This window comes from Siphateles boraxobius, unplaced genomic scaffold (genome assembly GCF_051911475.1).
Source record: "Siphateles boraxobius isolate OS27281-9 unplaced genomic scaffold, OSU_SipBor_1 29, whole genome shotgun sequence".
Taxonomy (NCBI): Eukaryota; Metazoa; Chordata; class Actinopteri; order Cypriniformes; family Leuciscidae; genus Siphateles; species Siphateles boraxobius.
Window position 1 is genome coordinate 5,737,367 of NW_027508908.1, and position 23,653 is coordinate 5,761,019.

General features: G+C 37.4%; 3 protein-coding genes across 9 annotated transcripts in view; 2 read left to right on the forward strand and 1 right to left on the reverse strand.

The window, feature by feature from the left end:
* The first annotated feature begins 134 nt into the window (after positions 1–134).
* On the forward strand, positions 135–11,052 carry pknox1.2 (pbx/knotted 1 homeobox 1.2). Of its 7 annotated transcripts, none has more exons than XM_077246222.1 (11): positions 135–262; positions 1,843–1,955; positions 3,516–3,661; positions 3,755–3,926; positions 4,946–5,116; positions 5,195–5,309; positions 6,849–6,946; positions 7,122–7,250; positions 8,323–8,399; positions 8,477–8,640; positions 9,221–11,052. In XM_077246222.1, exons 2-11 carry the CDS (start codon positions 1,905–1,907, stop codon positions 9,418–9,420), a joined length of 1,323 nt encoding a protein of 440 aa, XP_077102337.1. In that variant the 5' UTR covers positions 135–262; positions 1,843–1,904; the 3' UTR covers positions 9,421–11,052. The 7 variants fall into 7 exon arrangements, with proteins under 7 accessions (XP_077102337.1, XP_077102332.1, XP_077102338.1 ...); XM_077246223.1 differs by having other exon boundaries at positions 157–262; positions 1,848–1,955; XM_077246224.1 differs by lacking the exon at positions 135–262 and adding an exon at positions 296–1,035.
* A 1,015-nt stretch (positions 11,053–12,067) lies between these two features.
* Positions 12,068–23,170, reverse strand: tmprss3b (transmembrane serine protease 3b). Its single transcript, XM_077246953.1, has 13 exons — positions 23,099–23,170; positions 21,991–22,276; positions 21,660–21,782; positions 20,650–20,769; positions 20,247–20,370; positions 18,495–18,623; positions 15,868–15,914; positions 15,422–15,587; positions 14,015–14,184; positions 13,816–13,911; positions 13,487–13,614; positions 13,231–13,380; positions 12,068–12,190 (listed from the first exon to the last, which is right to left on the reverse strand). Exons 1-13 carry the CDS (start codon positions 23,168–23,170, stop codon positions 12,167–12,169), a joined length of 1,635 nt encoding a protein of 544 aa, XP_077103068.1. The 3' UTR covers positions 12,068–12,166.
* Positions 23,171–23,508: 338 nt separating this feature from the next.
* The window catches only part of pdxkb (pyridoxal (pyridoxine, vitamin B6) kinase b), a 30,877-nt gene continuing 30,732 nt past the window's right edge, over positions 23,509–23,653 (forward strand). Inside the window, exon 1 of the mRNA XM_077246226.1 lies at positions 23,509–23,561. The gene's annotated coding sequence lies outside the window, so the exon portion shown is untranslated. The remainder of the gene's footprint in view (positions 23,562–23,653) is intronic.

A 23,653-nucleotide genomic window follows, 5' to 3' on the forward strand; every position in this document is an offset into this window, starting at 1 on the left:
GCTTTATTTTAAATAAAATTTAATTTAAAATGACCAAGCACCGAGCAAAATCTTTATTTTATAATATAGCCTGCATGTTACATTGTCCCCACAGAAGTCTCGAGGGGGCGAGCACTTTTCCCTAAACCGTTAATGTCTCCTCCCTCCTCATTAATATTCATGAGCAAAGTTGCCTGCGTGCCGTTACGCTGTGACGACATGGAAGAACTGCGGGTCCCGATTGCTGCAGCCGCTTGTCATTGTGACGAAGATTGGCACTAAGGTAAGCTGTCACTCAAAATCTTCTTTTCCGACTCCCTATCAATCAGGCGATCTGGGCCGCACACTAAAAATGCACTCGGCACATAAGATCGAGCTTCCGCGGGAGGCGCGCGGTCAGGATGGTTTGAGCCTGAAATCAGATGTTTGGACGGCGGTTTCGGGGGAGAATTTCTGGCTCGAGACACAGTCAAGGCCCAGCTCTTTTTTTTATGATCTTTTGTAGAAGTGCGAATGGCGGCTGCACTGGTGGGGAGGGATAGCCCGATGTCCCTTAGATTGATTGATAGGCGATTATGGGCAGGCTTTTTATTATTTTTAAAGAGACAGCGACGATAATTTTATAAGTCAGCGACAACTCAAGAACGCTGATGTTTTTCGTTATGACGTAGTTACGTAATATAATTGTATATTGATTGCGCCAGCGGTTCTTATGGATGAATAAAACACTAAGTTAGATATGAACATATAGGCAATGGGTTTGAACCCGAACAGAGGCTCAGTACAAACATGGCGCCTACAGTAATAGAAAGAATGAGATACAGTCATCTGTGGCTGAAGAAAAATACGAAGATATATTCGACCACATTACCAGAAAGGAATCACCCCCGAACGTTATAAGAGAATCGATGATGTTTTAAAATGTAGATATTCTCAGTTCTGTTCAAAGTGAATCACTCATTGAAGTCGTATTGCAGTGCAGATACATTTAACGATGTTACTATTTATACGGCTGATCTCAAAGACCACCGCAGATGTTTATCCAATTCAGCATAGGTTTGTTTTGAAGCACATGAATCTTATTCTATAAATAAAACAATAGTTTTATGTTTTGTCACTTATGCAACGCATAAACTTTATTCACAGCGAATGCAGAAAATGCAATAAAACTGTCGGGTTTTAACGGTATATATACATACATATACATATTGGATGTGTTTATATGCATATATAAATATGTGTGTGTGTGTGTGTGTGTGTGTGTGTGTGTGTGTGTGTAGGCATATACATATTATATAAACACAAACTTATGTTAGATAGGATTAATCACAATTAATCAATTTGACAACACTAATATATATATATATGTGTGTGTGTGTGTGTGTGTGTGTGTGTGTGTGTGTGTGTGTGTGTGTGTGTGTGTCACACACAACAAAACATTTGTTGACATTTTTACTATAACCATTTAAACATTTGAGAACAAAAAAACTAATTGTTTTCATAGTTAGTTAAGGCTGATTGTAAAACTATTGTTATTTGTCCAAGTGGTCACGTTGGTAGGTCATTTATAACGGCTTTTATCAATGATAATGTAGCTTTAAATATTAATTTCTTGGCCTGGCCAATATATATATATATATATATATATATATATATCAGTAAACACTATATGGCCCTAATGCAGTAAATTAAATGCAAAAGTTTTATAAAATTAATACAATTATGTGTTATACACCTACAGATAAGATCATATTCAATGCTTATAGTTGCATATTTCTCATTTTCCACTATATAGTAAAGAGTGGCAGGTTTTAATGCTGTTTGGTAGCTCTTCCACATAAATGTTTCTCTTTGTTGTGGCAGTTTAGAAGTGCTGAAGATCAGCTTTATAGAATGCCCAAGCATTGTCCACTGCAACAGTAACTATGATGACATCCCCATCGGTGTCCATGGAGGATTACCAAGAGGCTGAACAGGTTTGTGTTGCTTAAGAGCTAGTAGCTCCTTAAACAGCCAATGGATCACTGTTTTTGTTTTGTGTGAATGTGTTTAATTGAACTTTTAAAGGAATAGTTCATCCAAAAATGAAAATTATCCCATAATTTACTCACCCTGAAGCCATCCTAGGTGTATATGACTTTCTTCTTTCAGCCGAACACAATCAGACTTATATTAAATAACATCCTGGCTTTTACCAGCTTTGTAATGGCATTGAATAGAGATCGATTTTATGTAGCTCCAAAAAAAAAAACACGGGCACTATTCAATGCCATTACAAAGCTCGGAAGAGCCAGGATATTATTTAATAAAACTCTGATTGTGTTCGGCTGAAAGAAGAAAGTCATATACACCTAGAATGGCTTGAGGGTGAGTAAATTATGGGATAATTTTCATTTTTGGATGAACTATTCCTTTAAAAGTTCAATTAAACACATTCACACAAAACAAAAAACTTTAAATAAAGTGATAACCATCTTTATATTGCAATAAAAAAAATCAATGAACATTTTGTAAACATGCAAGTCTAACATCTCACACTCTGAGATTGATGCTTGTGAATTCTGGGAAGTCTGACCCTCTGCGGTATCGGATGGAGAGATAGAGAGACTCGAGACTAACCCGAGATTTTCCAGCAGTCGTGAAATATTTTTAACATCTCCCCCTTTTCAATCAACACTATTGTTGCTCTCCATCACATGCACTCAATCATGTGGGCCTGTCCAACTATGATGTACAAAAAAAGAAAAGAAAAAAAACTGTACAAATGAGAAAAGAAACCACTGTGTATAATATATTATAATTTTAATATATGAATGGATTATTGCATTACAATTATACAAGATTTCTGGATCAGTGTTATTTTAGTATCATTGAGGTTCTATTATAGTTTTTATTAATATTTTCCAAATAAAAATTTTTCATTTTAGTGATTTAGCTGTTTTTGTAATTTTAAATATATATATATAATATTTTTTATTTTTTTTAGTTATTTTAGTACATCAAGTTAAACTAAATAAAATTGACGAATGTTGCCTTGACAAATAGTTCAATAAAATATTTTCTTTTATATTTGACTTTATTTCAGTTAACTTTTATTTCATTTCAAGTAACAGAAATGTTTATGCTTTTAGTCACCTAAAACAACCCTGATCTGGATATCTTGCATGTTACGTCAAACAGTCACTCAAGGTAGTTTTCTATTTCCTCTCTTTTTCTGCTAAACAGCCTGAAACTAATGTGAAAAACCATTCTGTTAAATCTGTGAAACCTTTCTAAATCTGACAGACAAAGATAGAGTAGTCTGAGATTTGAGAGAGAAGCTCTTTTGTTAATAACGAGTTTTTCTAATGTGATTTGAAACCCCATGTCGACCCTCGGGGTCTCGTCGGCTCTGTGACAGAGAGACTGTGTTTCTCATAGAAGCCTGAGCCCACACACGGACGTTACCGCCCGCAGACATGCCAGCTGACATTGCTAACTTCCACATACCTCACACATTCATTCTCTATCCACCCCCCCCTCTCTGTCCCATGCAGATGCAAGTGGGAGAACAGGCGGCGGGACAAGTGGAGGAGAGGTTGGAGGAAGAAGAGGAGGAGGAGGAGAGAGAGGAAGAGGAGAGCAGCTCAGCACCGTCTGAGCCACAGTCTCCTATGGAGGTCTACAAGACGGCCATTTACAGGTAACTTCCTGTTTTTCTTGTGGTGAGTTTTTTAAAAATTGCTCTTGGATGTCTACTTGTGTTTAAAAGAGCGATGTGTTTGTTGACTGTCAGACACCCCTTGTTCCCCCTGTTGGCACTGCTCTTTGAGAAATGCGAGCAATCCACTCAGAGCTCGGAGTGCGTGACCTCGGCCAGTTTCGATGTGGATATTGAGAACTTTGTGCGAAACCAGGAGAAAGAAGGGAAGGCGTTCTTCAGCGAGGACCCCGATTTGGACAATCTGGTAAGAAGCACCTTGCCATTAAACTGGAGTTCTGATCAATTATTTAAGCAGGTTTTTAAAATATTTACACTACCATTCAAAAGTTCGGGGTCAGTAATGCTCACCAAGGCTGGTTTTTATTTTTTTATTTTTTTATCACAAATACAAGTAAAATCAGTAATATTGTTTATCAGTATTATTTCAATATAATATAACTGTTTTTTTATTTATATATATATTATAAAATCTAATTCAGTCCTGTGATGTCAGAGCTGAATTTTCAGCATCATTAATCCAGTCTTTAGTGTCACATGATCCTTCAGAAATCATTCTAAAATGTTGATTTGTTGCTATAGAAACATTTCATATCATTATCAGTTGAAAACAGTTTGTGCTGCTTAATATTTCTGTGGAAACCATTAACAACCCCCCCGGAGGACTCTTTGATGAATGGAAAATTAAAAAGGACAACATTTATATGAAATTTACTGTCACTTTTGATAAATATAATGCATCCTTGCTGAATAAAAGTATTAATTTCTTTTATGAAACATACTGACCCATAACTTTTGAATGGTAGTGTATATTTAGGGATGCATTGTATATCAGTTATTGGGCAATATTAATCATTTTGTTAATTTATCAATAGCAGTCGGCACTGGATATTTAAGCATGCATGTTTATTTCCACTATTTCCTCATATTGATTACTTTTGCCGTCAACTACCACTCACTTTAAGTTCATATTTCAAAACATTGTGAATTTAATAACACTTAAGTCTCAAAATGAATTTCCATTTTTCATTCTGTACATTATAATGATGTGAAGTCTAAATTCACTTGTAGCATTTAAAAGGACAGGCTTTAGTTTTTAGTGCTTTTTTTATTTTGACAGAATGGTATAAAATTTTACTGGCTTAATCAAAACATTGTCCTAAGTGAATAATTTTCACACTCTCATTAGAGTCCATCGGGATACAAATGAAAATAGTCATTATCTAAACGCTTGTTAGATGTACTGTACGTTTTCACTGGGGTCAGATGGTGAAGGCCATCCAGGTGTTACGGATTCACCTGCTGGAGCTGGAGAAGGTAAACGACCTGTGTAAAGATTTCTGCAGCCGCTACATCGCCTGCCTCAAGACCAAGATGAACAGTGAGACTCTGCTCAGCGGAGAGCCGGGAAGTCCCTACTCGCCAACACAGACACAGGTACATTCAGGGACACTGTTGAAATCTGTCTCCATCTTCGCTCAGAAAATAACCGTTGTGCACATGTTCTCCTCGCAGCCGCTGAGCTCGTTCACTGGAGCCATGAGTTCACAAGGTATTGTAGTACCAGCGTCGGCTTTACAACAGGGCAACGTTACTGTCACAACTGTAAACCCCACACAGGTGGTAACAGGTTTGTTGATTGTTTTACTCTTCCGTGTTTCTTTCTTAGTCTGATTACTTCCTAGGTCTCACATTTGCCATGCCAACATTTCTACGCACTGAATATCCCATTGCATTATGGAAGTAAAACAGGTTGCAAACAGCGTTTATGTTCACTTCAATGATGAATACAGTACAACTAATAGCTTAAATGTAATCGATATGTTGCCACTCTCTTGTATTGGGGTAGAAGAAGTAATATAGTGTGATAGCGGCACTGGTTCCCGAAGTATTTTTTCCATTCATTTCTACCATAGAATTTAAAAAAAGGAAAAAAAAGTCTTCAGTAAACCGTTATAAGCCATGAACAAAGCCAACAAGCTATGAGGTGAATCATAACATTAAATACTTTGAAACAAAAAAGTATTTGAAAATCGGACAAAGATACAAAGGTACAAGACAGTGTGCTTAAAGGCTTTAGTGAGGGAAAGAACTACAATCCAATAAAGCATTGCAAACAGCATAAGCAAATTAAAAAAGAATGGAGATAAATAAAACTACGTATTTAAAAATGTTGATTTTATATATATATATAATGTATATTTTATTTTGTTTACTGTAATATATATAATATATACACATTTACAAGTACTTAAGTATTTGAGAGGCATTCATCATTCGTAGTGCTCCATTGTAGTGGGCGGAGCTAAAGAGCTTTTTGCTTGTTTCAACTCTGATTAGTGGAATTTTCTGTACAGCATATGGGTAATGTAGCTTTTCACCACAAATTTCACCGTTAAACACGATTATTTTAAAACTAAGTTGAAATAATGCTGGCTGACGGCTTCAACGGAAGCAAATACCATCGATTAACAACCTTGTAGCTCACAGTAGGTCTGTCTTTCAAGGATTATAAGTTATCGTTAAAAATAAATTTTCCTATGGAGGAAATGAATTTTTTTTTTTACTACTGGAACCAGACTGTTGCAATCTATTACTCCAGTCTTCAGTGTCACATGATCCTTCAGAAATCATTCTGATATGCTGATTTGCTGCTCAAAAGACATTTCTTCTTATTATCAATTTTGAAAACAGTCTTTGGAAATCGTGATACCTTTTTTTCAGGATTATTTGATGAATTATTTTTTTGTAATAAATGGATTTTTACTACCACGTTTGATATATTTAATGTCCTTGCTGAATAAAATAATTGATTTATTTCAGGGGAAAAAAATTATTTGGGAACTTTATTTTACAGTGCACTATGCACAGTGTAGTTACTATAGTAATTACTATAAATTATACATAATTACATGCAACTAACCCTAAAGCATGCCCTAATCTAACCCTATAATAAGTACATGTAGTTCATTATTATTACTCAGTACTTAAATGTACAATACACTGTAACGCGGAAACTAAACCTTTGAATGCCAATGTATATTAAACACTTTGTATCTTTGTAAATAATTTAATAACTTAAATGTTTTATTCCATTTTTTTTTTCATGATTTCTTCCTTAGTCCGTTTTCTTTCGTTGACTCTGTGAGCGTGTGTTTGTTCTGTCCAGGTGGTACCGTATATCAGCCCGTTACAGTTGTTACTCCACAGGGACAGGTGGTCACACAGACTCTGTCACCTGGAACAATACGCATCCAGAACTCACAGGTGAGAGATCGTCACCAAACACACTCATGTCATGCAGTTTTATTCCAGAATTAAGAGTTTCTTTGATTGGCTCAATATGTGCTGATCCAACTATTTAGCAGCACAGCTTCATTATCTATTACATTATGGATGGCATTAGCACATACTCTTGACAGCTGAGTTGGTTTGCCCACAGCTTCAGTTGCAGCTGAACCAGGATCTGAGCTTTTTCAGTCAGGAGGACAGCTCGTCTAAGGCCAAGAGAGGCATCCTGCCCAAACACGCCACCAACGTCATGCGCTCTTGGCTCTTCCAGCACATTGGTGTAAGTCAGATTCTTCTGTCCTTCACAGTTTTATAGTGTTGGGCCAGTCTAATAGCCTATTCACAGAAAGAGTGATCGATCACAGTTGATTTTTCACTATTCACACAGTCATCAAGTCATCTTTCTTTTCTTTTTTTAAACCCTGCTGCATCAAGACAATTATTCACAATCTGATCAAGCAGTAAAATCAAGTGCCTGACCCTAAACCTTTGAACGCTAGTGTATATTAAACACTATTAGAGCTGAATGATTAATCGTTAAAAGGCCGTCATTGAATAATTATTTCAAGAGATTCGCTCAAAAACGCAGATTCATCCAGTAATGAAACAAGTGAAGTCTATGTGCGAGTCATTGAATCTTTCATTCAAACCATTTTAAGTAATTAATTAAAATTAATTAAATTTAAGACCGTTTTGTTTAGTTGTTTATTCAGAATTGTGAGAAAATCTATATTCTAAACAAAATAAAATTGTGATTCTCAATTTATCCAGACTCGTGCAGCACTAAACACAATGAAAATGACTTATGCTGCAAAATATGCGCAATATTTTTTATATAAAAACTTTTGTTCTTTATGAATAATTGGATTATTTTAATGTAATAATTTAATCTCTTAATATAGCTGAACATTTTAATTGTTGTGCTGTTCACTGAATCTGCTTATATACAATGAAAACTACACATTTATCAGACCACAGAGCTACTCAAGCTGAGAAAAAAACATTCTGACTGCTTGAAGTTGATTTTGTTCGTAAGAACTGCAGTGTTCTTTTTTTAAATGTATAGATGAATTAAGTGAGCCGGTAGGTGTGGATGACTGGCTCGTGAAGCAGACACACACGTACATTCACACTCTCACAAATGTCAGCTGCTCATATGACTGAGCTTCTGGAGACGCTGCACTGATCACTGAAGAGCCTGGCGGGCAGCTCTTCTGTTTAGATGGGCGGCCCACAGAGAGACATTGTTCAGATGAAGTGGAGAAAGAGAAAGTTAACATATAAAGAGTAAAAATACAGACACTATCCAAAAGAGAGAAGTTGTAAGACCACCTTATTTCTGTCCCTCCCAGCACCCATATCCTACAGAAGATGAGAAGAAACAGATTGCCCTGCAGACCAACCTCACGCTGCTGCAGGTTAACAACTGGTGAGTTATCACACTTTATACATATGTACGGTCAGGGTAGTCATCTGGATCTCCTCTGATTGGCTCAATGTCTCCAGGTTTATTAACGCTCGACGACGGATCCTTCAGCCTATGCTGGATGCCAGCTCCTCAGACACACCCAAGAGCAAAAAGAAGACGCCCCAGACACGACCCCTACAACGCTTCTGGCCCAACTCCCTCGCCTCCTCTGTGACCCAGCAACAGCTCACCATGGAAGACGGTACGGCGCTTTAGACATCATTGATTAAAACTGCACAGAGTATTAGTTAGTTTGAGGGTGCAGGGGTACATTTTAAGTTGTAAGAGGGGTGATTTCCTTTACACAACTCACACAGTTAAAGTGTTAATTCAGCCTAAAATGTAAATTCTGTCATCATTTACACACCTTCATGTCGTTCCAAACCTGTAAGACTTTCATTCATCTTCAAAACACAACTTAAGAGATTTCTGTCCCTCCATTGACAGTCTACGCAACTACCACATTGACGCTTCAAAAAGTTCATAAAGAGATCGTAAAACTAATGGATATGAATCGAGCGGTTTAGTCCCAATTTTCCGAAGAGACTCGATCACTTTATATGATGAACATTGAATTTAGGCTTTTATTCACATATAAACATTGATCAACTCACACATTAGTTGTGGAAAACGGAAGCTCTAGCATGTTCGCTCGATGTTTGAGAACCAATGAGGTTCATTCTCGTGTTGCGCAGCACGTTTGAGCTTCAGCAAGAACAAATGAGTTTTGTTTGTATGTGAATATACCTTATATATTTGACTGATATGGTTGTCATACTCAGGTACCACAGTAACAGTCGGTGTGGGTGAGGACGGACTACAGACTCTCTCATCAGATGGAGCTACGCTGGCAATGCAGCAGGTCATGATGGGAGGTCACAGCGAGGATGATGATGATGAAGACGACGAAGAGGACGAGGACAATGATCCTTCTCACGCCGACATGACCAGGCTGGGCCTGGAGACCAGCGACTCGCTGTAGTAGGGACTGAACCACACACACGCACACACTCTCACAGTAACGTATATAGTATATAGAGAGAGACGTTTAAGGAGCATTAGAGCACTAAGAGACATTCACACAAACACCTCGGCTGGCGTGTTGAAGGTCACAGCACACATCCTCAAGCTGTCAAACAGCTTGTTTGGAGTACAGAGATAAGGGCTTAAAGCCACACACGCCGAAACAACCCACACACACACACACAGGTAAAAAGCCAAGACAAAAGCACAAGTCTCTCACGGTGGAACACACAAATCATTTTCGACACAGTTAGCCGAGTGCACTTTTTGTATGATACTGTAAACTTAAAGAAAGTGTTCAAAGCACATTTTGAAAGAGCTAAAAAGAAGGAAATAAAAAAAATTGTGATGCTGGGTGATTCAGATGTACTTATCCTCATGGTCTCAGATACTGTGACAATGAGATTTCGTCTCTTGCATGCCTGTGTTTGCTTTAATCAGGCACCAGGAAAAAGAAGGAACTATTTTTATAGTACACTATCAAAATTGATGGGTGCCAATTTGTTTTGTTTTTTTCCATTTGTTTGTTTTGCTCTGGTTTGGTATGTTTTGTAAGGAGTATTTATGTATGAAAAAGACACACAAAAAAAACACTTTTAACGTGCAGGAGGTTTGTGGGAACTACTTAGTACAAAGTACAAAGAATGGATTATACTGTACGCTGAAGGCATAAACTCTGAAGCCTTACATTTTTACATTTCTAATGCCGCAATGTGAGACGGTCTCTGATGTCACTTCCTGTGCAATCGACATGGATACCGTGTCCAAAAATGATATTTTGCAAGGTCGTGATTATTGTTTGCGACATTCAATGCCTGTAATTGTTGTATGAGAAGGAAATGTTATTTCTTTTAAATGATTATATTAACCGAAGTTGAACGGAGAAGGGGCGTCAACAAGACTTTGTATTAATGTATATTTTTCAGCAAAGGGACGCATCCTTGATGTTAAAACCCTTCAGCTCAAACATTTATGACTGATTTCTTTTTTTATTCCACGTTAACATGGACAGTTCCTAGAGTCTTCACAGGAAAACATGTTTTTCACCATAACAAAGTGGATAAAACAAATGTTTTCAATATTTAAGGATTGATTGCATGTTTTTTCATATATTATTGTAAAGAAACATACAATATTATTTTTTAGAAACATACCGTATGCTCACAAATAGAAATACAAATCTATCAGTTTAAACTCCATGAGATTGGTACAGTTGAGCTGTTAGTAAAATCTTGATGGTATATTTCAATACAATAGAAGCTGATATAAAATTTGGTTTGTTCCAGTTTCTTCTTTTTGCAGCGGTCACTTAATTGAGCTCATATATCCTGTTTTATTTTTTAGCGTATTCAGTATGTGCTTTAGGGCTGTCAGTACTGAGTGGCTTTTTCATTTCCAGCATTAGTCTTGTGATCCCATCAGTCAGATGACTAACCCAGAAGGAGAAAGTCAACTCTGTTAGCTTAGCATGAGGAGGTTTAAACGCTGGACTTTGAGCATTTTTCTCTTTTCTCTCTCTCACACACACACACACACACAGATTTGCCTTTCAGTCTCTTCATTTTGTAATAAAGAACACTGTACCTGAAGGCACTTGCGTGTGATTTGTGATTTGTTTGTGCATCCTGTAGTATGACATCAGAGGTCATGTCAGGGCCGAGAGAGTATTTTAGTGTAACCTTCACTAATGTCGGCAGCGTAAACAAATAAATCATTTGGCTTGGGGTGAAATTGTAATGTAGTTCATAGAAAGTTTATTTATTATTATTGGTCCATTTTTAATTGGATTTGTTACTCCAATATAGTTTAGCATTTACTCATTTTGCAACACTTTTTGTACATTTTCAAAAAGTGGAAGGCAAGAATGCAGAGATTTGGAAGAGCAGAATAGAGACTTGAGGTACGTTTACACGACAACGATGTACTAAAAGTGGAAAGGTTTTTCCTTTGCTTTTTTTTACAATGTTGTCATAATGATCCCAGTTCACATGGATCCATGAAAACGACTCAAAAAGATTTATTATTCATGCCAGGCCAGTAGTTGGCGAACACTAGTTCACTAATTCAAAAGTTTGCATTTTCAGGCATTGATGTGTAAATAAATGACCAAAACACATTTGTTTTCCATTTTTAGTTGAAAACTGTGTCGTGTAAATGGCCCCTAAAGAACATCATTTTAATACATAAATGTCTTAATAACATTAATAAATTGAATGAGAATGGTAAATGCATCACATGTTAAGTGTGTACATTTGGCCTTACATACAAAAATATATTCACTTAAACGTATTGACATGCATGGATAAATAAATGATCAAATAAATGATAAATATTTGGACCGAAATAAACAAATAAAAAATTACAATAAATAGCATTTTACAAATAAAGTGTTTAAACTCCAAAAAAAAAATTATTTTACTGTATTTTCGTTCTGGTCAGTAGAATCAAACCAACATGGCTTATGAAGGGGAATCATTTTGAGTCTATATATGTATATATACTGTATATATAGACTCAAAATGATTCCCCTTCATAAGCCATATTGGTTTATTTATATATATATATATATATATATATATATATATATATATATAATGACATATTACCATGACATTTCTCCTTCATTAGCCATGTTGGATATGGTAATGTCATATGTTAGTTATGGAAATATGTAAGTCAGCAGAAGCTCGTCCACCATGAGGCGCTTAACGACGCTGATCCTCTTCTTTCTGTTAAAAAATAAATAAATAAAATTAAAACTATTATTTGCATTTCTTAAATACCAGTGTACCCATAAATATAAGTCTGTAAAACTTTAATATCAAATGACTTGAGCATAAAATGAAAACCCAATGAATGGCTAGGGATACAATCATATGCTAAACAAATGGATTGAATGGTGTTTGTATTGCGTCTGTGGCTCAATGAACTGCTGAGAGCTTGAGAAGGTGCAGAACAGTACAACACAATCGCCTCTAGATGACTCTGGTGTTCCGAAAAACATTTGAAAGGTCAAAAAGACCCTGAGGAGCTGGAAGTCTGTAAGTTATTCATCCGCACAAACACACTTACCAATGATCAACCAAGACAGCCAGGAAACAAAGTTAATGGAATATAAATCCAAGTGCTAATTATACAATGAGAATAAAGTTCAACTGCCATCTTCTAACTGAATGTCACTCTTCCAGGCTCCGTCACTAACTCAGATGCCTAGGTAACTATGACTGTGTCATTTACAGTTATTATTCAATCATTTTCCCCCAGTTTATACATTTGTCCACAATCTTACAAGTGTCATCAACATCATAATTGCATTTAGTTAATACTTGCTTTTTTAAAATATGTTTTTTTAAGTACTCCCACGGTCAAAATTCAAAGGAAAAAGAGGATGATTAAATGTGAACATGGTGAGCTTCCCACCAGACATTCCCACCACAAACCTTAAGCAATTCATGCTAGGCCTATAATGTATTGAATATATTGTCTGATTAATGATGTTTGTTTTGAGATGCTATTAATGAACATTTTTCACTGTTGTTAAAAAACAACAAAACAAAATTTAAATTGGTAATGATCTATTTATAGGTCCTAATGGTTTAACTCCTTATTTGTCTCTCAGCTTATCAAATATAAATGTTCACTATAACCGTTGCTTAATAATTACCTGTTATATCTCAATGGCATAATGCTTCTGCTGCTTGGAATAATCAACTATATATACTGTATATGTAATTTTTTATTTTTTATTTAGAAAAACTCTGTTCTTTACCTCCATTTGTTGCTGAATCCATGTGAGAGCTTTAGTTATGCTGGTGTAAACGTCTGGTTTGTTTTTTTGCCCACAGCTCTCAGCCCAGCTGGCTGTCCCCACCAATGTCCACCCGGACCCCTGACAGGCCAGCGGCCCTCCGTTATCGCCCTACAGACAGAAGACTAGGGATCAAACTAAGGTGCAAATACATTCAAGTGTACTTGTTTCAATAATGACTATTGTAGTTAATTATGATGACACAAAGACGCAATACCTGACATGTACCAGCACCACCATCCAAGTATCCTGTACAGATGTTCCATGAGGTCAGACCCTGTCTGTGGCATTCTCTGCCGGACAGTAACGGGACCTGAGTGACATGTAGGGACACACTGTTCTCTCCTGCACAACACACACACATGTGCATTCTGAAGAGTCAACTCCAAAAATACAAGACAATATAGTACTCAACATGTCTACAAAAGCTGTGAAACTTGTTTACCGCAAGCATTTGCAGAAGAGATTCCAGTCAATCAGGAGCTCAATTTATTTATTTATTTTATTAAAAAATGTTTTACTAACAGCTGATGGATCTACACTCACCACCATCCACTGTTGCTCCCCAGCCTGAGATTAAACACATCTGTCCATCCTCAAAGCTCTTGCCGTAACTAGGCAGACAGATGGGGGCTACTTGGTCTGGGGCAAAAAATAAATAAATAGATACATTTCGTTAAAATCATGCTTTTAAACCCATCTATTTTACAAATATTTCTGCCAGTGACAAAAAGCAAATTGTTACCGTTGAAAGACAGAGGTAGTTTAAGCCTTATTAGTGCTATGTTGTAGCTGAGTCCTTCTGGCCTGAAGTTCGCATGGTAGATGATTTTCTCCACAGAGAGAGCTTCAGATCCGCTCAATGGCTGGTCTATCATCCCAGCATACACTGTCCATAACACTGGCTGAGCAAAACTTTGAACAAAAAGAATCACGAATGTAAGTACTGGACCATCATAAACTAATCTGGATTAGCCCAGAGCCAGTTTAAACTATGCTGGACCAGTGTAAAATCAGCATAAACCAATTTGAACCAGCACAGAACTGGAATAAACCAGTCTGGGTCAGCACAGAACCAATATAAACCAGTCAGGACTAATACCAGACCAGCATAAACCAGTCTGGACCAACACAGAATAGTGTTGTGGACCAGCCCCAAACCAAGATAAAACACCAGACCATCACAATTTAGTCTGGACCAGCTCAGCATCAGCATAAATGAGTCTGAACCAGTTTAAACCAATCTGAACTGGTACCTGACCAGGTTAAAACAGTCTAGACCAATATCAGATCAGAATAAACCAGTCTGGACCAGCATCTGACTAGCATAAAAAGCCTGACCAGGACCAGCCCATTACAAAGTAGTCTGGAACGGCACAAAATCAGTATAAACTTGACCAGTATAAGTCCAGAATAAATCAGTGTGGACCAGCATAGAACCAGTATAAACCAGCCTGGGCTAGCACCAGACCATCATAATTCAGTCTGGACCAGCACCTAACCAGTATAAACAAGTCCGGACCAGCACAGAACCAGTATTAATGATGAGTCTGGATCAACACCAGATCAGGATAAAATAGTCACAGACCTTCACAAACTAGTTTGAACCAGAACAGATCCATCATAAACCAGTCAGGTTTAGAGCTGATATAAACCAGTCTTGACCAGCACAAGACAACCATAAGACTCTAGACCAGCATAGAACCAGTATAGACCAATCTGAACCAGTACCAGACCATCATAAACTAGTCTGGATTACCATAGAACCAGTCTGGACCAGCACCAGATCATCACCAACTAGTCTAGAGCAGCACAGAACCAGTATAAACCAGAATGGACCAGCTTTAAACCATCGTAAACCAGTCTGGACCAGAATCAAACTAGTATAAAAATACTCTGGACCTGTACCAAAACATCATAAACTAGTCTGGATCAGCAGAGAACCAGTTCAGACCAGTTTGGACCAGCACCAGATCATCACCAAACAGTCTGGACCAGCACTAGACCGTCATAAATCAGTCTGGACCATTATAAACAAGTCTGGACCCGCACAGAACCAGTCTGGACCAGCAATAGACCATCATAAACCAGTCTGGACCAACACAAAACCAGTATAAACCAGCTTGGATCTGTTTTTGCATGATATACTCACCCATAGACACAGTGCGCAGCAGTGAGTATCCAGCGCTCACTGATGACTGATCCTCCACAGAGATACTGGTTCTGGTAGTGAAGGCTGACCTGCCATGGGACCTGCCCGGGCCTCGACACGTTTCCTCCCACAATGCGACTGCTGACGGCTGGCGTGGAACCACACTCTACACAACAACACACAATGCTGGGATGTTGCTGCCACGTTGAAATAAGGTTGCTATGTGGTTGTGAGTGTTTTACTATACATACGGTAAAGCTATTTGGTTGCTGTGTATTCAAGGTGGATGTTAAGGCATTGCTAGAGTGTTCTGGGTGGTTACTTGTCATGTACACAATATTACCAAGAGGAAGACAATCTTAACTTTTATGAGAGTAAGATCTACTTAAACTGTGCAACAATTACACTCATTGCTTATCTTTTAAAGATTAATATCAGCCACTCACCTATACATTTGACAGCTGTCACTATACCAGAACTGCAGAGAGTCTTTCTGAAATAATAGAAAATACACTTTTAGTGAAATCGATAGTTCTGTCTGACTAAACTACTCAGTTAACTGTTCTAGTTTCATTTAAATGCCTCCATTTATTTTTTATTCTAAAAAGCAAATCGGTTTGTCATGACAACTCTCTCATTTTATTGCAGCATGGAGTCAAGATGCCTCCTTTCTTTTTCTGCTCAAAACCTCATCTCAGCTGCCAAGAATAAGGCCGACCCGACGTTCATACATCTGAAGGTAAGATATCTCACAAACACAGTCCTGACTGCTTTATCAGATACCAAAAACACTCCTGAACGTCAATATCTGCAGAGACACTTCAGTACTGAACGATCTGCCATGTAATGTGTCAGTCACTGGGCTGATCTTATTTGACAGTCTTTGACCTAAATACTTCCTCCTCAGGCTTGCGCGTCTATTTGATTTGGACCTGAGGAAAAGAGTGACTGAAATGCTCATTTGAAAGCTAAAGAGCAACTGCTATTAATATCATAATCAACACAGGGCTCCAAAATTTGGGCTTAAAATGATAATTTTTGCTTGTTTGAAAGGAAAGTCGGGTTCAAAAAAGAAAAGATTTGCATCATTCAACCTTACATTTGGACCACATTGTTTTAAAACAAACTTTTTATATATACACTCGCCTAAAGGATTATTCGGAACACCATACTAATACTGTGTTTGACCCCCTTTCGCCTTCAGAACTGCCTTAATTCTACGTGGCATTGATTCAACAAGGTGCTGAAAGCATTCTTTAGAAATGTTGGCCCATATTGATAGGATAGCATCTTGCAGTTGATGGAGATTTGTGGGATGCAACTCCAGGGCACGAAGCTCCCGTTCCACCACATCCCAAAGATGCTCTATTGGGTTGAGATCTGGTGACTGTGGGGGCCATTTTAGTACAGTGAACTCATTGTCATGTTCAAGAAACCAATTTGAAATGATTCGAGCTTTGTGACATGGTGCATTATCCTGCTGGAAGTAGCCATCAGAGGATGGGTACATGGTGCCCATAAAGGGATGGACATGGTCAGAAACAATGCTCAGGTAGGCCGTGGCATTTAAACGATGTCCAATTGGCACTAAGGGGCCTAAAGTGTGCCAAGAAAACATCCCCCACACCATTACACCAACACCACCAGCCTGCACAGTGGTAACAAGGCATCATGGATCCATGTTCTCATTCTGTTTACGCCAAATTCTGACTCTACCATCTGAATATCTCAGCAGAAATTGAGACTCATCAGACCAGGCAACATTTTTCCAGTCTTCAACAGTCCAATTTTGGTGAGCTCTTGCTAATTGTAGCCTCTTTTTCCTATTTGTAGTGGAGATGAGTGGTACCCGGTGGGGTCTTCTGCTGTTGTAGCCCAGAAATGCTTTGCTACATACCTTGGTTGTAACGAGTGGTTATTTCAGTCAAAGTTGCTCTTCTATCAGCTTGAATCAGTCGGCCCATTCTCCTCTGACCTCTAGCATCAACAAGGCATTTTCGCCCACAGGACTGCCGCATACTGGATGTTTTTCCCTTTTCACACCATTCTTTGTAAACCCTAGAAATGGTTGTGCGTGAAAATCCCAGTAACTGAGCAGATTATGAAATACTCAGACCGGCCCGTCTGGCACCAACAACCATGCCACACTCAAAATTGCTTAAATCACCTTTCTTTCCCATTCTGACATTCATTTTGGAGTTCAGGAGATTGTCTTGACCAGGACCACACCCCTAAATGCATTGAAGCAACTGCCATGTGATTGGTTGATTAGATAATTGCATTAATGAGAAAATGAACATGTGTTCCTAATAATCCTTTAGGTAAGTGTATATTTGAATGTTGCTTAGAATACTAAAACAAAACAACCAATCTGATGTAAGTCTCACAAAGCTAAAATAAGAGCTACATCATAACATCATGTTCAATCATTTCGAATCAGACGAGGTAAAAAGGGGCTGTTTACATGACTCATTTTTCTTTTCTTTTTTTTTTTTATGTAAAACTATTTATGCTTTTCTGCCGTTCATTTACACAACAGCAGCGTTTTTGGGAGCCTGAAAACCCAGACTTTTGAAAACAGGTTTCAAAGTGCAAGTTTTTGAAATGGATACTGTTATCGGCTCTGTGTAAACAACGAAAAAGTTTTGTTTCTTTATAAAGTGACATCGCCAACTACTGGCCTGGCAGCAAAATACAGCGATTTTAGTCGTTTTCGTGGATCCGTTTGAACAGGATCAAAACTTCAAAAATACAAAGGAAAAACTTTTCAGGTTTTAGTACATCGTTGTCGTGTAAACATAAGCCAGTTCATAACTGTTGCAAATCTTTGTGACTGAATCAGTAAAAGAACTGGTTCATAAGAGTAATTTGTTCGCGAATCAGACATTACTGCTCACTCGTTGCATGTGCTCCAAATATATGATATCTGTTGAAGGCACATATACAGACATGTAAATTATTCCCTCAAATCTTTATTTTGACATTTAATGAAACCACAGTGTTAAACTAATGCATTGTTTTGGCAGGGTACATTCGGTTGCTTTTGCACGCAGTTGTATAAAAGAAGGTTTACCTAACGTATGAAGAGCTGTGGATCTTGAAGGTGTCTGGGAGGGCTGTTTGGTTGATATTGAGAGCCACTAGATTATTCTGAAATACTGCTTCAATAGAGGAGATGGGAATGGCAGCAGAGTTTACGTAACTACAATCAGAGAGAGAGGAGAACAAAAGAGACATTACTCTAGTTATTACCAAGTTACTTTACCAAGAATCGATGGGATAATACTAGAACACACTAAAATGGCACAATTTGAATCCAGTGTAAATTGGCTGTATAATCAAAACAATTACATGGGAATAACGTGCTCTCATATATTAAAGCTGGAGCACTGAGTACCTTCTCATTAAGTTTATAGTTATTAAATGCTAAAAGACACAAAACTACACTCTTAGAAGAAAAGTTTCTATATAGAACCTTAATGTTTCTGTCAAGCACTTCATATTTAGAACCTTTTAGTGGTTTCCATCTTGGAATTATTTTATGGATTTAGTTTGAATTAGTTTTGTTTAAATTCATGTATAATTTTAATTACATTTTATAATTTAAGACATGTTTTCTTGTATAGAACCTTTTTGGCATAAAGTGCTCTTTCGGGTTCTATATAGAAACCCACTGAACCTTTTATACCCAACACAGAAATATCTCTCTCTTTCCATCTCAATTTCACACTTATTTACTTTCATTCATAAGCTGTTACTTCTGAAAAGATGAAATCAGTTGATGTTGATCGGTTCTCTTATTAAGGAGACGTTGCCCGAGGGACTCGAATTAATCATTATTTCTGGCCAAAACTGCTACTAAATTTTATGCTAAGATGCAAAATAAAGACAGTGATGCCAAACAAAAAGATCAGACATCTAAAATTAAATTAAAGACAGGAGATTGTTGGTGTTAAATGTAACATCTTGACCTAGTTGAAGTGAAACAGTGTTTGCAATGACGTTTTTTACTTCTTTCATTTAATGGCAGACTGAATTTAATGGGATTAACTATGCAGGTAATGAGGCCACTGGGAACAGAGGCACGTTATTATTCATAGACACCCACACAGTGCAAGAAAACACACACACACACACACACACACGAGAAGAGTATCACCATATTTCTGTTTAAAAGGGGGAAATCCCTGCTTTAGTCTGGAAAATGAATTTTCCCTAAATAGCAGACATGGGCAGTGTAAATGGCTGTTAGTTAACAGAAATGAAGATCCAAGATGTGTAAATGCCATGGAAATTTTAATTAATATAATATATAATAAATATATAGTTCCTAGTTAGAAATATTTCATTGAATGGAAATTGTGGGTAAAAATATATATTTAAAAAAAAAAATCCTAATCCGTAATCCTTATCCGTTGAATCACAAAAAAAGAGAGAAAGATATAACTTATACATATAACTTCTTTAGTCAAAAATACTGGAAACCCTAAAGAACATTCAGCTCTCGAAACTGAAATTTAAATGACTGGAAATGTTTTTTTTTGTTTTGTTTTTTGCTGCAAAATTTCATTTATTTTAATAATAATATTTTTTATAGTTGTTTCAGTTAAATTTAATCTAATGGCACTATGTTAATCTATTGGTTTGAAAACAAGCAGCCTTGTAATTATAGCAGAGATACAAGACAAGTATATAAGTTTGCATGGGGTTCCGACACACTTAAATGATAAATATTCAATGATATTTATTCATATATTATCTAAAAGGCAATCCATCTGCCCCGACACACTTAAATGATAAATATTCATTGTAATTGTGTTTGTACCTGTTGTATCCCAGTTGTCTGCAAGCTAAGGAGCCCAGGTGAGAATCCCAGCCTTCAGAGCACACAGTCCTCCACAAACCCCCGCTGAACACCTGCAGCACAGAGCTTCTGCCACTCACACGCACTGAGACAGACAGACAGAGATGAGGCTCAGTGAAGACATGCACGCTTCACATGCTCTCAGTGGTTAACATCTGGGTCCGGTTTGAATGATTTTGTAAGATCTGCTTATAGATGGGCTGATGACAAAACTGGTTTGGAAAGTTGTTTGATTATATATATATATTATATTTCTTTTGAATGACATGCATTATTCACAGTAATGTGTATTAAAACAATACATAGGGTGATTTTTTAAAATTTTGTGCTTAAAGTCAGGAAGAGACAGACAGGATCAGCCCACCACAGTTGAGTTCATCTTCTCCATCTCCACAATCCTCGACTCCGTCACACAAAGCTTTTCTGCTGATACACCGAACTGACGACATGCAGTGAAACTTTCCTGAGCAACTCTCCAGACCCACTGGAGACAAAGAGACTGCTTTCAAAATGCATGATGGTGACTGAGACACACACACACACACAAACACAAACACACACACACACACACACACACACACACACACACACACACACACACACAGACACACACACACACACACACACACACACACACACACACACACACACACACACACACACACACACACACACACACACACACACACACACACACACTCCTTTCTAAGAGAACTTAAAACAACTATCTGTTAGCTGTGACCTACTCTCATAGGTAGAGATCATTAAACATTTACAGTTCCCACTGCTCAAGATGAGTTTCAGTAGTAAGAAAGACACTAACTTTACAGACACACACACACACGCTCACACATAAATTTTTTTCGTCATGGTGGGGACTTTTCTTTTACTTCTATTGTCTATATACTGTATACAAACTCAATATGTGAATATATTTGTTATATATATAAGTGTTATTTATTCCTGATGTAAAGCTAATGTTCAGCGTCATTACTCCAGTCTTCAGTGTCACATGATCCATCAGAAATCAGTCTAATATGCTGATTTGCTACTCAAGATTTTTTTTTTTTTTTAAATCAATGTTCACCTTTTATGGTGAAAAATGTTGCTGCTTAATATCTAGATTACTCCAGTTATTGGAGTAACTGGATTAATGATGCTCCAAAATTCAGCTTTGCATCAGAGGAATTAATTATATTTGAAAATATGTGCAAATAAAAAACAGTTAATTTAAATTGAATTAACATTTGATCAAATAAATGCAGCCTTGGTGAGCAAAAGAAAAAGAAAAGATTTCTTTCAAAAAAATCTTAAATTGGGAAAAATGTTGTGTTGTGAAAAATTGCAAATTATATAAAAAAAAAACACTCTCACCTCCCAAACCTATTCCTAATGACAGAATCAAGACTATAAGCAAGACCAACATGGTAAGCAGAGCCAGCAATCTGCGAGACACGTACGGCCAACACAACGATTTCAAGTTTGACAGGTCCTCTCCTGAGAGAGAGAGAGAGAGAGAGAGAGAGATTGAATAATTGATTGAATAAATCAGTCTGCTGAAGGTCAGTGCTGTCAGTGGAGTAAGACTGATTAGATCACATTTTAACACCTCAAGTAGCTGAGGTGGCGATGTAAACCACACACCGAAGCCATTCCAATTTACTGACACCCTGTAACACACCAAGAAAACGAGAAGCCTGCTTACCATTCAAGAAGGGCTGGACCTTGATGACGGGCACACCTGGACTGGGTGGGATCTGAATGTTGTGGACTTTGTTGTACACAGGCAGCGGAGCTGACGCCACAGTAGGCAACTCGATAGGGACGTGGGGGTCCTGCGAGCCCGGGTCGTAGAAGTGAATCGAATGGCTGTTTTGACTGCTGAAGGAGCTCACGTTGAAAGTATTGGGGGTCTCCACAATGGGAAGGTCCTCTTCTGTGATAGAGACCAGCTCAAGAGCTCTAGATCCAGTGCCGTCCTCTACCAGATCCTGAGAAAGTTGGTGTGAAGACTGACGAAAAAGAAACACTTTTATGTGATTTCAAGGTATAAACAATATCGGTCACATTTTTTTGTATAATTATGTTGTTTTTGGTTCATGTTTTTAAAGTCTCTTATGCTCACTAAACCTGCATTTATTTGATCAATAGTACATTAAAAACAATAAAATATTAATACAAACTATTTTCTATTTTAATACATTTTAAAATGTAATTTATTCCTGTGATGGAAAGCTGAATTTTCAGCATCATTACTCCAGTCTTCAGTGTCACATGACATGATCTTTCAGAAATCATTCCAATATGCTGACTTGCTGCTCAGATATTAATAATGTTTCTTATTATTATTAATGTTTAAAATAGTTTTGTACTTTAAATAATAGTATTTTTTAAGAAACCGTGATGGATCTTTTTATAAAATTTGTAATTTTTATAACTTTATATATGTCTTTACTGTCACTTTTGTCTTGATGAATACATTTATTTTTTTCATTACTATGAAAATTCCTATGAAATGTGAAATTACGCCAAAATCTTTAATGGTAGTTTATGGTTTTATTAAAATGTGTATTATTAAAAGTTTTGAATGGTAGTGTGTCATTGTTTCCACAGCAGCAATACTTTTTTAAATATTGATAATAAGAGGGAACACATTTTAAAATATATTCTATATAGAATATATTATATTATATATAAAATATATATATGTGATAGATACACCTTGTCAACCTTGATATAATTTAAAAGTATCTGAAACACAAGGACACCAGCAAACACTCAGACATGAAATACCGCTGGTCACGCTTCCTTACCCTCTCCTCTCGGCTTCCTCCCTCTGATCCCGGACGCTCCGTCTCTCTTGTGGTCTGGGAATAAGAAGCCATGACTCTGTTCTTTCATCCTCTCATCTTGGACGAACGAGGCAAATGAGAGACGACAGTGACACCGATCTACTTAGGAAGTGAAAAAGTGACGTTGTGAATGGGAATCCAAGGCCCTCGGTCTGTTTAATCCTTGTTCGAAAGAATGAAGAACGAAATATTCCAGGTGATTTCCAATCCAAGTGACCGCTTGTGAAATTAGCTTTGGAGAAATTGAGAAATGAAGGGGCAAATTTGAAGGTGACTAACTGGAGAGCTTGAGAATTGTCCTTCTGACTGACTTCATATCTTATTTTCTCTCTCTCTCTCTCTCTCTCTCTCTCGCTCTCGCTCACAGTGACACCTGAGCAGGTGTGCAGCAGCATTTTGTCGTGTCACTACAGCTGTGGATCAGGTAATGCTCGGCTTCTGAGGTCCAGTTACACTAGAAGGTCAGGCAGGAGCACCAAGCACGAAAAGGTCATCAGTCTTTAGGCTGTTCCCTAA

Coding starts and splice junctions, on each gene's coding strand:
- pknox1.2 (XM_077246217.1), top strand. CDS start 1,905: ATGATGACATCCCCATCGGTGTCCATGGAGGATTACCAAGAGGCTGAA. Junction 5,310..6,848: donor CCCCACACAGGTGGTAACAG/GTTTGTTGATTG, acceptor TGTTCTGTCCAG/GTGGTACCGTATATCAGCCC. Junction 6,947..7,121: donor TACGCATCCAGAACTCACAG/GTGAGAGATCGT, acceptor GTTTGCCCACAG/CTTCAGTTGCAGCTGAACCA.
- tmprss3b (XM_077246953.1), bottom strand. CDS start 23,170: ATGGCTTCTTATTCCCAGACCACAAGAGAGACGGAGCGTCCGGGATCA. Junction 20,770..21,659: donor ATTAGGAATAGGTTTGGGAG/GTGAGAGTGTTT, acceptor CTTTGTCTCCAG/TGGGTCTGGAGAGTTGCTCA. Junction 15,588..15,867: donor GACAGCTGTCAAATGTATAG/GTGAGTGGCTGA, acceptor GTTGTTGTGTAG/AGTGTGGTTCCACGCCAGCC.